This window comes from Rhinopithecus bieti, unplaced genomic scaffold, assembly GCF_001698545.2.
Source record: "Rhinopithecus bieti isolate Rb0 unplaced genomic scaffold, ASM169854v2 scaffold_44368, whole genome shotgun sequence".
Lineage (NCBI taxonomy): Eukaryota > Metazoa > Chordata > Mammalia > Primates > Cercopithecidae > Rhinopithecus > Rhinopithecus bieti.
In genome coordinates this window covers 615,829-631,562 of record NW_016817889.1, presented here as the reverse complement: position 1 = coordinate 631,562, position 15,734 = coordinate 615,829, and the positions used below count along the sequence as shown (strand labels likewise).

General features: G+C 51.9%; 1 protein-coding gene across 1 annotated transcript in view; it reads left to right on the top strand.

The window, feature by feature from the left end:
* The window catches only part of POLR1A (RNA polymerase I subunit A), a 74,926-nt gene extending 63,073 nt beyond the window's left edge, over window positions 1-11,853 (top strand). Inside the window, exons 28-34 of the mRNA XM_017856322.1 lie at window positions 2,859-2,985; window positions 4,248-4,358; window positions 4,999-5,304; window positions 6,230-6,430; window positions 7,609-7,726; window positions 8,271-8,435; window positions 8,796-11,853. Of these exons, the coding sequence (XP_017711811.1) occupies window positions 2,859-2,985; window positions 4,248-4,358; window positions 4,999-5,304; window positions 6,230-6,430; window positions 7,609-7,726; window positions 8,271-8,435; window positions 8,796-8,896 (1,129 nt within the window). The 3' untranslated portion in view covers window positions 8,897-11,853. The remainder of the gene's footprint in view (window positions 1-2,858; window positions 2,986-4,247; window positions 4,359-4,998; window positions 5,305-6,229; window positions 6,431-7,608; window positions 7,727-8,270; window positions 8,436-8,795) is intronic.
* Window positions 11,854-15,734: the final 3,881 nt, after the last annotated feature.

The following is a 15,734-nucleotide window of genomic DNA, read 5'->3' as shown; positions in this document are numbered from 1 at the left end:
ACAGGAAATGGGAGGAAGTGTGAGTGCACTTTCAAAAGAGCAGCCAACCCCAAGAAGCTTTTCTCCTTCCTTTTCCCTTCCCTCCCCTTTCCTTCCTCTCTACTACCCTCCTTTTCTTTCTCTTTGCCCCCACCCTCCCTTCTCCCAGCTGTGGGGTCATGAGACTCTTGACAGAGCCTGGAGAAAAAAAACACGAGACCGATGGTTCCCTAGGTAGAGATATACAAGCATAGAAGGCCCCCCAGATCTCTGCACTGGCACCTGTCACGTTGGCTGTTTGTGTAAATTGTCTGGCAGGTAGCCGGGGAGGTGAAGTGGGAAGAGCACTGAGCTAGGAGTTAGGGGCTGTAAGTTTTGGCCTCCGGTCCCTAGCCATGAAAAGACCAAGCTGCGGGTCTGTAATTGTAGCTGCTGTGAATCTGACTTTCCAAACAGCAGGTGGTGGAGCTGTTGCCAGGCGCATTCAGAAACCGCCAGGGGTCATGTGCTCTGTTTGTAATTATTTACGTGGGATGGGAGGCTTCTCTGCCCCTGCCCTTCCTGATGGGAGGCTTCTCTGCCCCTGCCCTTCCTGTTCCCTTTCGGTTGCTACATTCTGATGAACAGCACAACCTTGAGAAGGCAGTCAGTGTGGACTATTAGTTCCCCTGATCTTGGCAAAATCACAGAAGGGCAAATTGCACCTCCAGGAAAACTGGCACACTGGTCGCATGCCTACCACTTACTCACCAGGCGTTCATTCTGCCTCCTCACCTCCTATGTTCTCCACAAGTCCTGGTCACCAAAAGAGGCAGGGAAGGCAGAAAGCATTCCCAACTGGGGAAATCAGGGAGGGCTTCTTGGAGGAGTTACAGCTGCTGAGACCTAGCCTTGAAGGATGGGTACAGCTTCAGTAAGTAGATATTGGCCAGGGAAGTTGCTGGCAGAGTGAGCAGCTCAAGCAAAGGCCCAAAGGGTGCACAGGGTGGAGGGAGCGGATGGGCAGTTAGAGTTGAGGCCGGATGTGAAATGCTGAGAGCAAAAGCATCAAAGCCGTGACATTGCCACAAGTTGAGACAGGCTTGGGTGCCCAGCTGTGGGAAGCAGCCCTGTGTGTGGCAGCAGCTGAGCCCCGCACCCCCACTCCGCCTCATTCCATCTCCTCCACTCTGCACAGTAGCCTCGGGCACGGAGTGAGAGCGATCCATGTTGCAGATGAGATCAAGGCCCTCCTCTCCAGTCTGTGGCAGGATGAGGACTTTAACCTGAACCTGTCCTTACAGAAACATCTCTCCCGCCTTCTCTTTCCAGTGGAATTGTATCTTTCTAAAGTCAAGCCCGGCCTCCTCTCATCTGGCCATCCTATTCCTGTCCCCAGTGCCTGGTAAACAAGCTCTTGTCTAGATTAATGGATGAGGGGCTTTTTTTCTGCCAAGAGCAAACCATGTACACCTTTAAAAAGTTCAAAAATAATATTGGGGTCCAGGTGCGGTGGCTCACGCCTGTGATCCCAGCACTTTGGGAGGCGAGGCAGGTGGATCACGTGAGTCAGGAGTTCAAGATCAACCTGGACAACATGGTGAAATCCCGTCTCTACTAAAAATAGAAAAATTAGCTGGGCGTGGTGGCGCCTGCCTGTAATCCCAACTACTCAGGAGGCTGAGGCATGAGAATCGTTTGAACCCGGGAGACGGAGGTTGCAGTGAGCCGAGATCGCGCCAGTGCATTCCAGCCCTGGGGGATAGAGGGAGACTCCATCTCAAAACAAACAAACAAACAAACAAATAATAATAATAATATTGGTTAAGATGAGTGGCATTCTTTTGTTTTTAATGAGCAAAATAGTATATATTTGACCTGCCTGCTTTTCAAATGAAGACTGTAAGCTCCTTGAGGGCCTGGAGCCTGTCTTTTCCTCCTTGCTTTGCTGCCAGGGCTGGCACATGCTGGGCACAGTATAGGCGCTCAGAGAAAATGGGGTGGCTGGCTGGATGCGTGAGGACCTGATTCTCACAGTCACAAGCAGCCCTTTTTGGTGTGCTATTCTGGCCTGTTGGAAAAGACGGGCAAGGGGTTACATGAGGAAAGAAGTGGTATGGAGGGGACAGGATGGATCTTAAGAGGCCCTAAAAATAGATGATGGCTCCAGAGGAAGGGGCAGGGGGCCAGGTTCTGAGCTTCAGGTTGGTTATCTTTTAAATTGGTGTAGTTCTAACTTGTTGACACAATTCATTGCCACAAGCTAAGTTATCCCTGCCCTTCGAAATTCTGATGAGCCCTTCCGAAGTCGTCGTCGTTTCATCACATTGCTGGGGCTCCCACACCAAGGAGATGGGAGTTCTCTGGCCAGAGCAACACCACCTTCTGGAGATGCTGCAGGTGGTGGGCAGCGGAAGGTCCTAGTCCTGGGTGGGGTTCCCCTCTCCTACAGTAGACTCTGCCTTCCTTGTTAGAGGACGACCACAGCAGCACCTACAACTGTCCTTCACCAAGCACCCACTCTGCCAGGCCCTATGAGAGGAATCAGACATAGGGTTGTTTCTCATCGTTAGCAAAGAAGATTGCAGAATATGTAGTAATTACCATATTTTCTAGACAAGGGGCTTGAAGCTGAGGAAGGTGCCTGTCGTACTCATACCCCGGGAATGGCAGTGCACATATTGAGACCAGGCCTATCGGGCTGTGGAACCAGTGTTCCTGACACGCCAGAGATGGTTCCAAAACAGTGGGTAGGGAAAAGTGAGCAGCTAGGAGAGTCTGGGCCTCCATCTCATGCACTAATCCCCTGTGGGAATCCCTCAGCGTCCTATCCCCGCAATGAGGGCAGGGCTGGACATGCTGGTACTGCACAGGGCTTTGTGGTTTTATTCTCATTTTAGATTCTTTAAACTTCTGATGGAATCCATCAAAAAGAAGAATAATAAAGCATCAGCCTTCAGGAATGTAAATACTCGAAGAGCTACACAGCGGGATCTGGACAACGCTGGAGAGTCAGGGAGGAGTCAGGTGAGTGAGTCCCTGGGGATCACTAGGGTGGCACAGGGAGAGCCCCCAGACTGGGCAGGCACTATGCCTGTTCTCTGTGCTCCTCCAGCCCTGTCCTGGTGCTGGCCCATCTCCTACCTATCTCAGCTTTTGCCTGCTGTTTTGAGACAGCCCAGAAGCAGCATTCACTTCTTGGCCTGATGGGCCAGGCAGGTGAGGCTGCCAGGCAGCATGGTGTGGCCAGCCCCGGGGCGGGCCTCTGCATCATCACTCTGCTCTCTAAGACCCCGCCGTAAGTGGTCTTCATCCTGAGGAGGGACTCAAGGTCATGGCGTGCACTGAGCCTTTGAAAGTTCTTCTTCTGGTTTCCCTTGGCTCTGCCTTTGACTTGCCTGGGCAAGATGAACTGAGGCCCACCAGGGCACTGGCAGGGACCAGAGAGATATCTGGAAGCAGGGAAGTTGGGCTGCAGTGATAAAAAGGGGAAGAAGAGGGAAAAACCAGTAGGAGCAAAATAGTCCAGGAATAACTATTCGGACATCTGCCAGGAGACCCAGGAGCAGACCAGACCTGAGGGTGGTACAGGTAGCCAGCAGCGAGCCTGCTCGGGTTGGGAATGACATGGACTGGGACTGCCCCCAGCCAGCTCTGTGGTCTCAGTCGTGTCACCCTTCTCTGGGTCTGTCTCCTCACCCCTAAAATGAGGTGCTGGCCTACACCAGGGAAAATGCTAGGTCTCTCCTGTTTGGTGAATTCACCTGCTAGCTCGCTCAAGCCCAAGTGGGCATGGACTATCTTTAGAATGCTGCCTGGTCTTAATTCTTAATTCAACCAGAAGGAAAGTATAAAAAACTAGGAGCCAAGTTCAGGAGGAGAAAGGAAGAGATATTCAGTATTCCACAAGATAACCCTTCCTCCTCATCCCCACCTACAACTGGGTTGATCAAAAATATTTGGAACAATATTTTACACTATCTTCTTCTAAGAAAGCAAGTCCTGGCACTTTTTTTTTAATTCTTAGGCATGAAATTTTGGAAGTAAGTAGTGTATGTAAAGATGAAGACTGAAGGGAAGGAGGCCTGGGATCCAGGGCTGGACAGAGTAGATGCCGGTGGACGGTTTGGGTTGAGTGGCAGTGGACGGAGGGTGGTGGCTGGATGGGGGAAGGGGTTAGAAGGGTGGGGCATGGATGGATGGATGGATGGGTTGGTGAGTGGATGGATGGATTCACTGAGCACTAGATATTGGAGTTAATCTTTTTCTTCCTTGCCCACAAACCACAGGGAGAGCAGGAGGGCGATGAGGAAGAAGAGGGGCACATTGTGGATGCTGAAGCTGAGGAGGGGGACGCTGATGCCTCTGATGCCAAACGCAAGGAGAAGCAGGAGGAGGAGGTGAGAGACCCTGTGTGGGGTGAAGGGGCTGTGGTCCCGGCCCCCTTCCCTGTTAACCTGGAGGGATTATCTCCCGGCACCCAGGCCACACCTCTGTGTCATGCCATGAACCCACAAGGAACCCTGAAGCTGCATCTGCCTGCCCAGCCACCTCTCTCTTGAGAAGATGGGGTTCATAGGGTGGGAATTTGGCACAGGTCCATTCCAGGACTGCCATTTAGATCTGGCCATCCCTAGACTTGAATCAGACTCAAGGACCCAGACAGGCTTCTGGCGAGAAAAAGTCAGGCTGCCTCTGGTTTTTACGATGAAAATACACCTCTCTCACCTCCCGCAAACCAGTCCCCTGCTGTCATTATGGCCGAGGGAACTTACTGGTGAGTGGGTGCACCAGCGAGGGCCAAGCGAGGGTGAGCTCCACCTCTGTGGGGGGCTCAGTGGGACAGAGAGGTGGCATTCTCAAGGTAAAAGGAAGAGGAAAGACCAACCAGGCCGGAGCAGAGGAGCCGGGAGTGTGGAGTAGGTGGGGCCTAGGTAGCCCAGGCCAGCCAAGGCTTTGCAGGGGTCTTTGTTCCACAGTCAGAGTCCAGGTAGATGATAGAGCCCCAGGTGACACAACCTGTGCTCCCTTTTCTGCCAGGTTGATTATGAGAGTGAGGAAGAGGAGGAGAGGGAGGGCGAGGAGAACGACGATGAAAACACGCAGGAGGAACGAAATCCCCACAGGGAAGGTGCTCGAGAGACCCAAGAGCGAGACGAAGAGGTGGGCTCAGGCGCCGAAGAGGACCCGGCCCTTCCCACCCTCCTGACTCAGCCCCGGAAACCCACCCACGGCCAGGAGCCCCAGGGGCCCGAGGCCATGGAGCGCCGGGTCCAGGCTGTGCGTGAGATCCACTCGTTCATAGATGACTACCAGTACGACACTGAGGAGAGTCTGTGGTGCCAGGTCAGTGTGGCTGTGCAGGCCAGGGCTTGGGTGGTTGGTCCAGCTGGCCAAGTGTCTGTGTGGAAGGGGCCTGCTGAGCTCCCCTGCACAGCTGGGCGGGGGACAGCCAGCACTCCCCATCGTCTCCCACTCAGAGCATACCCAGGCCTCCTGTTTGGGGCCTGTAAGAGTCATTTGTTCTTTTTAATCCCAGATCCCTTCAGGAATCTGGTGATGGCTATAAACCCCTTTGCCCCAAAAAAGGGCCCACACGTGTCATTTTCAAACCCCTGGTAAGCCATTTCTCCAGATCTTTCAAGACACAATGGACTGATCTACCAGGCCCTTTAGGTACACCACCTCCTTTAATCTTCAGTACAACAGACATGTTAACATGGACCACACATGTTATAGAGACACTGTTCATGCCCTCAGGCAGGGACACTTCAGTTCCCCCCACACACAGCCCCTGCCACCATCTTTTTAGGGATTTCATGGTTCCCTTAAAGCCTGGATGGTCTGGATGCCTAGACATGTGCACACATTTAATGCTTTGTCTTTCCTTTGATCCAGTTCAGTGGTTCCCAAGTGATGGGGTAATAACAAGATTCACTGATGGGATTGCACGCGTGAAACAACATGTACCGTGCTTTGTGGTCTTTAAGGACATTAAGGGCAGCGCTGAGTGGATGTGAATCTCAGCATTGTCACCGACAGCTGTGAAAACAACCCCACTGTTTCTCCCTTAAATCTGGGGGACTGGAGATGGCTGACCTGTACGCAGTTGAGCCATCTTCAGTGTTCAGACTACCTGCCGGCTTTTCCAGCAGGATCTCCTTCCCCCCGCCAGGGAGTTCCTGAAAAGGCTTGGAAGGAGTCTCGCCCCAGTCCTGTTTGTGGGCACTGGGGTGGCTGTCTCCCTACCCAGTTCTCCCTCATTTTGCAGGTGACCATGAAGCTCCCTCTGATGAAGATCAACTTTGACATGGGCTCCCTGGTAGTATCTTTGGCCCATGGCGCCGTCATCTATGCGACCAAGGGCATCACTCGGTGCCTCCTGAATGAAACAACCAACAATAAGAACGAGAAGGAACTTGTGCTAAACACAGAAGGAATCAATCTCCCAGAGCTGTTCAAGTATGCAGAGGTAAGTGTCCCCTCCGACAGGCTGTCTGCTGGCCTGGGACAAAGCAGTAGCCCTCACCCCACATTGTCTCAGGACCCGGCCGCTGGGACGCTCGCTCCAGCCGATTTACTCTGGCCCTTCCTGAGCCGTTCATGCTTCCAGGCCACATTCCGCACACCAAGTGTGTGTGCCCTCATCCACCTCCCGGGAATTCCCGGCATGTTAGCCTCATTCAGGGCCCCAGTAAAGCACCCTGCTGAACTTATCCCACCCAGAGTCGCCTGGGCTAATTTGAGTCGTTTTTTCCTTGAAATTAAGACCCTCCCGAAGTAGAGTTGTAAGAAATCCTTGCTGCATCGCCTGCCTAGATGTTGCTCACTTTATCTGGTAAAGGGGGTCCCAGGGGTAGAGGTGCCCTGGCATTCCTGTCCCACCTGCTCACCAGCTCATCTGTTCTTTCTTCTGAACTGTGTCTCCAAGTTCTCCCACTTCACTGACTCTCCCAGAACCTTCTAGGTTTCCCCCACAGAACACTGAGGAACTGGGGCCCTCTAGCCTAACTCCCCAACAAGTCTACAGTAGGCTGGTAAAGCTCCCCCTGCCATGTACACTTCTGCCTCCACCAATGACCACCCTGTAAAGTCTCCTGCTCCCCTGAACTCTTTTACCAAACGCTTCCGAGAGGGTGAGCAGGGAGGATTGGCACCTGCCGAGAGTGCAGGGTGAGAGGCTTCTCCAAGACAGCTCAGCCGCAGCCTTGGCCGCTTGGTGAGGCCCAGCAGATGCCTGTGTGTCTGACCACACATGCACTCCATGCACCCTGGAGGGTGTGTAATGTGTCACTGCTGGGGGAACTTTCCTCGCTTCCCAAGGGAAGCCTTAATCCTAGTAAATAGGTCTGTCAGTTTAAAAATAAGAAGAAAAAATCCGTTTCTTCCTATTGAATCTAAAGCGTGTCTGAAGTTATCCCTGGATTTTTGTAATGACAATACAGACCTTGGGCCCCGGCCAGCGAGCCGTCAGCAGCTCTGCCTAGCCATTTCCTTCTGTTAATCCTGGGCCACCTCTTGACCACTTTGTCATCAACTGTACCAAGCTGCCAGACACAAGGAGAGAGAGAGCGGCCATGGGGAGATATGCAGGCAGAAGGGAGCAGAAGGCCAGGCCCTCTAAATAAATCCCTTCCTTCCTCTCTCCAGGTCCTGGATCTGCGCCGCCTCTACTCCAATGACATCCACGCCATGGCCAACACGTATGGCATCGAGGCCGCACTGCGGGTGATCGAGAAGGAGATCAAGGATGTGTTTGCCGTGTATGGTAAGAGGAGCTTGCAGATAATACCCTGAGGTCTGGACACCAGTCAGGACACCAGAAGGCTCAGGGCAGGAGGGCCAGGACCATGTCAGCCCAGCACCAAGTCAGTCCAGCACCAAGGCGAACACTGCAGCACGGGTGCAGTGAGTGCACCTGTAGGAGACTGCAGATCTGTGAAGAGGTGACATCTCCCATCATTGGGGCCGCTTCAGTGCTGTCTCATCTGCTGGTCCCTTAGAGGAAGCTCCTGATTGATAACTTGGCCCCATCCTGCCTTTGGGGTTTCAGTTCCCAAGTGAAAACAGTGCGGTTAGATCCTCATTTCCTGTGCTGCTGGAGGAAAGCGGGAAGCAGGATGCAGGGGTCAGGGAAAGATGCCCCAGACCGTGGGGAAGGGTTAAGTAGCGTGAGCAGATGGCGGAGCTGCAGGGGAGCCCGAGTCTGACTCCCGAGCCATGTGCTGATGTGGAGGCAGCCTGGCTTGTGTCTGCTGACTGTTCCCATGGTCACTGCTTAATCGCTTCTGATTTTACCTCCCATGTGACAGGCATCACGGTCGACCCTCGCCATCTCTCCCTGGTTGCTGATTATATGTGCTTTGAGGGTGTTTACAAACCACTGAATCGCTTTGGGATCCGGTCAAACTCTTCCCCGCTACAGCAGATGACGTTTGAAACCAGCTTCCAGTTTCTGAAGCAAGCCACCATGCTGGGTTAGTGTGTGGGCAGGAACCCTGACCTCCCCTCTCCTGACCACCCTGGGCACACTGGCCTGCCCATGGTCATCTTTCCATGGTTCCTTGCATACCAGTGGGATCTTGGGATCTGAGGGGAGCAGGGGCAGCTGGAGGGGGCTGAATAGCAGAACAACAGCTGCCTCTACGCTTTGAAGGAACAGGAAGAGGGCCTTCCCCTCTCAAGTGCTAGAGCGGGGTTGCCTCGTGATCCCATCAGCTTCAGAGACTCAGGACCCACCTGCGTCCTGAGGTTTCAGTGTTTAGCCCCACAGTCCCCTCCCAGCATTCCCGACTTCCACCTCAACACCCTAACAGGTGCTCTTGTGTCTCTGCCAGGATCCCACGATGAGCTGAGGTCTCCTTCTGCCTGCCTTGTGGTCGGGAAGGTCGTCAAGGGCGGGACAGGTCTGTTCGAACTCAAGCAGCCGCTGAGATAGCGGCACCATCTGCCCAGCTCCAAGGACCCTCAGGGAGGGCGTGGCCCAGCCCGCCTTCTGCATGAGAGGACCAGGAGACTGGAATCCAGGGCAGTTCCAAGTGACAGTACAGAGCACAGCAGCGACCTTGGGCCTGAAAACAATGGGTCTCTGAGCTGGCCCAGTTTCACCTGGAAAGTGACAAAGTTGCTCATCCTTGCCCCTCCCTGTCTCTGCATTTGTATCAAGGTTTACCAAGTCTTCTGAGTCCCCCTGAGATGGCTGGGGCCTCACCTGTGCCGCAGGAGGCCTCTGTGGCATAACCGCTAAGGAGAAGCTCTGATTCACTGAGAAGACCAAGGGGAGGCAATGCTTTGCTGCTGGGAACCCCAGGCACCTCCAGAGTAGGGAAGCGGGATTCTTTTGCTATGAGTGGCCAGGGACAACAGACAAGATTCCTGGGGGCTCCCGATGAGCAGGAACATGGAGCCTGCTGCCCAAGGCCTGCTCCTTCCAGCTGCTCCAGTCCCTGGGGGCAGAGTCCACAGAGAGTCCCCATCAAGACTTCTTCCCTGAGTCAAGTACAGGGTAGCACAGTCCTCCACCCACCCATCCTCTCTGCCCAGCCAGGGTGGCAAGGTGTCCTTCTAGACCACATCAGCCCCAAGGCTGGGGACAGTCGCTCCAGGGCGGCAGCAGTTCACTCCCGCACGTAGAACCCAGGTCACTGCTGGGGCGATTGAACAGTTTGCCTGACTTTTCTCTGCTGTCAGTTTGGTGTGGAGGCCTATGTTCTGCCCCACATGCCCCATAGGCCCTGCTTATGGGAAGGAACACAGGCCTCCACCCAGAGGACTGTGCCGCCCTGTACTTGGTCGTCCACATTCTGTCTCCCTCTACCACCAGCAACACATTTCCCTGGCATGGACAGAAAAGACAGAGAGGACTTGTGCAAAGGCTTTGTAAAACCAGAGGCTGCTGTTTTTGTCTACTGTTATTTCAGCTCAGGGCGGGTAATAAACATCATTGGAACTAGCTATTAGGAAAGAAAAAAACTTGGGTTTTTTTAAAACAATTTTTTCCCTTGATTTGCAGTTTCTGCATTTGGATTTGAGAACCCAGGACAGGGATTTTCTTGGCACAGTCAGATCTTGGGTCCCTCTTCCTGTTCTTTCTTGTGTGAGGCCTTAGCAGGAAGAGCTCAGCCTCTGCAGCCTCCTGCACCTCTGCCCCTGGCCTGCCTCTGCAGTGACCCCCTTCCAGAGCTAGCTGCTGGCCCTGTGGCCAGGAGAATCACAGGGCAGAAGCCTTTATGCAGAAGCTGTGCTTGCCTTGGTCTGGTTTGGGGAGGCTGCTGCTGTGACCTCGAGGGTAGGGTTGGGGATCAAGGGAGGCCTTGTTAAGGGAAAGTGACCATGTTGCTCCCTACAGACACACAATAGGACCCAGCCTGCACTTCCTACACCTACACTGGGGAAAGCCCAACAGAAATCAGTACATCCTAACAGGGTCTGCCAGGTTCACCAAGGCACGGCACAGAGGAATATGACAGTTTTGAGGCAGGCAGGAAAGGCCCAGCCTGCAGGGTAAGGCATTCATTCTTTGATTTAAAGGGCATATTCACTTGATGATTTCTACACACGCTGGAATTATGACAGATTGTCCTTAAAGGAGATCACAAAGTAACCTGGTGACTATGACACATGGTGAATGGATAAGTATTTGGTTCTGTGGGTTCCATCTCCCAGGCACTGAGGGCACAGAGGCGAAGGAGCGAGCCCTGCATATTGGCAGGGCTGTGACCCTCACGCTTGGATCAGACCTGCGACCTGTGTTGGGATGTGAGGGATGCCCTCCTGCCCCACCCATCCACATGGTTCCTGGGCAGCTCTGTTTTATTCCTGTTTGTTTCCTGATGGATGTGTATTAAGACAGCATGTCTGGTTTTTAAACAGACATTTGGGAGCTTGCACATCCTGATGAGCGAGGACTCTCACTGTGGTCACTTTAGGGGATTACACGCTCACTTTCGTGGTTCTCTATGCCCAGAAGCCTCTGAGAGTGGCCTTGGCAGTTTAAGGTGGCAGAGGCTTTGGAGTCTTCTCAGCACTGAAAGTGCCCATTGAGGATGCATTTGAGTTTTGGAAAGCAGGCCCAAGTCAAATCTGATGGATGGATTCAAGAACATGGATTAAGCTGCATTGTCATTTTTAATCAAAATGTAATGGAGATTGATCATCTAGTGGGGTTCACAAACTTTTCATGAGAGCTGTGAGTTCTTTTTTGAGACGGACTTTTGCTCTTGTTACCCAAGCTAAGTGCAATGGCACGATCTCGACTCCACTGCAGCCTCCACCTCCCGGGTTCAAGCAATTCTGCCTCAGCCTCCCGATTACCTGGGATTACAGGCATGCACCACCACCACGCCTGGCTAATTTTTGTATTTTTGTTAGAGATAGGGTTTCACCATGTTGGCCAGGCTGGTCTCGAACTCCTAATCTCAGGTGATCTGCCCGCTTCAGCCTCTCAAAGTGCTGGGATTACAGGCCTGAGCCACCGTGCCCGGCTGGAGCTATGAGTTCTTTCAGAATCCTGAGATGCCATTAGCTAGCCACTGTTTGGCCATCCTTCTCACGTTGCCCTTTGGGGTGATATCCTTACCTACTTGCTTGCTTCTAACAGATTTTTTATTTGTTTTGTAGAGACGGGTTTTGGTTTATTGCTCAGGCTAGTTTCAAATTCCTGGGCTCAAGCGGTCCTGCCGTTGTGGCCTCCCAAAGTGTTGGGTGGTGTGAGCCATCGTGCCTGGCCAGTTAATTTTTTTTAGTGTCTCTTTTCTGGGTTCTCACCAGAAACGCTGTCAGCATTCCCACAGATATTCCTGTGAGTCTTTGAAACATTTTCTATCCTGCATTCAGTAAGAATAAAACCGAGGAATGGATGAAGCACCTTGTGTCATCCCCAGTCTGGAACTTGAACCTTCCTTTCTCTCCACTTTGCCCTACCCCAAATAATATGTACAAATGTCTGTACCCACTGAGCACGAACTCCCCATTCCTTTCACTGCCCCAGCCCCTGGCAACTACTGTTCTACGTTCTGTCTCTGTGAACTTGACTTCTCTAGGTCCCTCATACACGTGGAAAAGTACAGCATGTCTTTTTGTGACCGGCTTATTTCGCTTAGCATAATGTCCTCAAGGTTTATCCATGCTGTAGCATGTGTCAGAATTCTTGCTTGAGGCTGCTGATACCTCATCATGTGTATATACCATATTTTGTTTAATCACTCATCTGTTGGTGAACACTTGGGTTGCCTCCACCTCTTGGCTGTTGCAAATAATGCTGTGAACATGGATATACAGATATCTGAGACCAGGACGGACGTTCACACCTGTAATCCCAGCACGATGGGAGGCCGAGGCAGGTGGATCATCTGAGGTCAGGAGTTTGAGACCACCCTGGCCAACATGGCAAAACCCCGTCTCTACTAAAAATACAAAAATTAGCTGGGCGTGGTGGCGTGTGCCTATAATCCCAGCTACTCAGGAGGCTGAGACAGAAGAATCACTTGAACTCAGGAGGTGGACGTTGCAGTGAGCTGAGATTGCGCCACTGCACTCGTCTGGGTGACAGAGTGAGACTCTGTCTCAAAAAAAAAAAAAAATCTCAGACCCTGCTTTCCTTTGAATATATACCTAGAAGTGGAATTGCTGGATCACATGGTAATTATTTAATATTTCTGGGGGAACTGCCGTCCCATTTTCCACAGCAGCTACACCATTTTATGTTCCCACCAACGGTGTACAGCAATTTCAATTTCTCCACATCCTTGTCCTTGGTATAGTAGCCACCCTAATGCATGTGAGATGCCGTCTCGTGGTTTGGTATGGACTGTGTTTCAATCAGATGTTGGGAGCCTTAAGTGTTCTGCACCTGCGGAGAGTTAGGAATCACGTAAGGAGTGTCTGTTGCTTGCCAGTCTTAAAATTTTTAGTTTGCACTTGAATCAGGGGCTATAGGAGTCCAGACTGCTCTTGAAATAGGACAGACTGGTCCTTAAAGGCTGGTTTTGTTGAGTCTTTCATCATTGAGTGATACCACCTCTGCAGATGGCTCAATGGGGCAGCCCCATACCACAGCCTGCCCTTAAGATGGTGTAGTTTAGACAGGTCACAGAGTTGCTGGGCCTACCGCAGGTCTCCTGACCCTGGTGCAGTTTCACTTCAATCACAACCACCAAAATAGTCAAAAATTCCAAAGTTCCTACACCATCAACCTCCACCCCACTTCTGTCCAGAGTCCACTTAGAGGCTCTCAGTTTTATACCTTGGAAACACTTAGGAAGCTTTTTAAAAAGATTGATTCTGTATTTTTAGTAGAGACAGGGTTTCACCCAGCTACTCAGGAGGCTGAGGCAGGAGAATCGCTTGACCTGGGGAGGTGGAGGTTGCAGTGACCCGAGATTGCGCCACTCCAGCCTGGGCGACAGAGTGAGACTCGGTCTCAGAAAAAAAAAAAGAGGATTGATTCTGGCCAGTCACAGTGGCTTATACTTACAATCCCAGCACTTTAAGAGACCCAGGCAGGAGGATCACTTGAGCTTAGGAGTTTGAGACTAGCCTGGGCAACATAGACCCCGTATCTAGAAAAGTTAGCCAGGTGTTATGACATGTGCCTGTGGTCCCAGCTATTCAGGAGGCTGAGGTAAGAGGAGCAAGTGAGCCCAGGAGTTCAAGGTCACAGTGAGCTATGATCGCACCACTGCACTCCAGCCTGGGTGACAAGAGTGAGACCCTGTCTGAAAAAAAGATTGATCCCAAGGCCTTGCCCAGAGATTCTGATTTTATTAGCCTGGAGTGTGACCTAGGCATTAGAAGATCTTCAAGAGAGTCTAAGGTGCAGCAGAATTGAGAGCCACGGACTTAGAAAAAGCCCTAAATTGTGGAAATGCATGGCCACCGTCACCACCTATCAATACGATGACATCTCAAGGAGTGAGTCATTGGCCCTAGGTTTCTGCAGTAAGATCTTAAGATCTGATCTCTGCCCTCAAGTGAGTACATGTGTGGTAAAGCTGTCATAGTGCCATGACAGATGTCTGCAAGGACTTTACAGTGCAGTCCAAAGATGCCACCATCAGCTCCACCTGGGGCTCAACAAAGCCTGAAAGAAGAAAGGGATGATGCTTCCAGAAAACTGGAGGCCTGCAGCTCTGCCAGCCCAGCACAGACAGGCCATTTGTCCAACTTAAAAGTCCCTGCCAGTGGGGGCAGAAGGAGGGAACTCAGCCAGCATTTCCTACAAACAGCTCCATGAGAGGTTTCCACTTAAAATGCTAAATCATAATTATTTAATAAGATTTGTACCTTAAGTTCTTTAAGCAGCATCGCTGTCCTACCACAAGTGGTCATCAAAGAGCAGGGTTTAACTCAACTCTGAGTTACCCAGCAGGGTACCTGGGTAACCACTTGGGTTAAGGTACCCAGCAGGCTTGATGTGCATGTGCACCCTGCCCCCTGATAGGACCTGGTTTATTCACGGGCTCAGGTGTCACTGCAGCTCCTCAGTGACTATCTTCGCGCAAGTTGGACTCAGTGGCCTGGGAGGTTTGTTCCAACCCACAGATGCCTGACCATTCCCATCCTAACCATTCCCTCCCCCATGCTGCATCCATCCAACCTTGATCTCCACTGTGTCCCAGGAACCCTAAGATGCACAAGCTATGTGGGTCCTGCCCTCACAGAACTTGTAGTCTTCTGCCCCAAACAAGACGGTTCCCCCTCATCATGATCAGGCCAAAAGTTAAGGTACCCAGCAGGCTTCATTTACATGCACACTGCCCCCTGATAGGATCATGCCTTGCACTGCTGGCTGCACTCTAGAGGGTGCTTTGTAGGAAGGACAGAGTGGAGAGGACAGTGGGGAGGTACTTAGCTGTTCAGCGGCCAGACGGGAGGGAAATTGAAAAAGAATCAAGAGTCCAGCCATCCCCTCCCCACCTTCTGCCCCCACTTCCACCCTGGCTGCTGGCTCTTTGCCCTTGAATATAGGTGATACAGGTGTGGGTGTGCGGTTCCAGTCACAGTGCTGCCTCTACGTATTTTGCAAGTTGGGGTCTTCCTTGCTCAGAAGGCCTGGAGGTCCTGCCAGATGCTGCCTTCCAGACTGGCTGCCTGCTGCAGTGTTCTCACGGGAGCCAAGGCAGCCCCGGACCTGTAGCCTCCCATGTGACAGTTTCAGACACCACAGTCCTCAGCTGGACCACAGTAAACACTTGCCTTCCCCAACCCATGATTCTTGCTTGGAAACATGAACCTGATGTTCCACGTGCATTCAGCCAATCAAACCTCAAGAATGTGATTGAGCAGTGAGGCTGCGTTCTGGGCAAGACACTGAGCTCTGAGATAAGACTTTTCTTGGAACCTCAGGCCCTCAACTTACAGTGGGACCCTAAGAAATGCACTTCAGTTTCCTTTTATGTAAAATGGTGATACAATTAATTGTGTTCATTAAATCGCACACAACTATACGTGTGTACCTGTATACTAAGTGGTTCTCAACTTGGGGCAGTTTTGCCCCCCAGGGGGTATTTGGCAGTGTCTCAAAGTTTTGGTTGCTACTGGAGGGAGGTGCTACTGGCATCTAGGGAGTGGAGGCTAGAAATGCTGCTAAACTACAGTCCACAGGACAGTCTCCACAACAAAGAACTGTCCAGCCCCACATATCAATAATGATGAGTTTGAGGAAACCCTGCCACATACACATAGATAGCAGGTTAACATTGTTTATGTTACAAAGTGGAATCATTTACATTTTAGCCACTCTGATAGATGAAACAGTGGCTTTTTTGGCGGGGGGG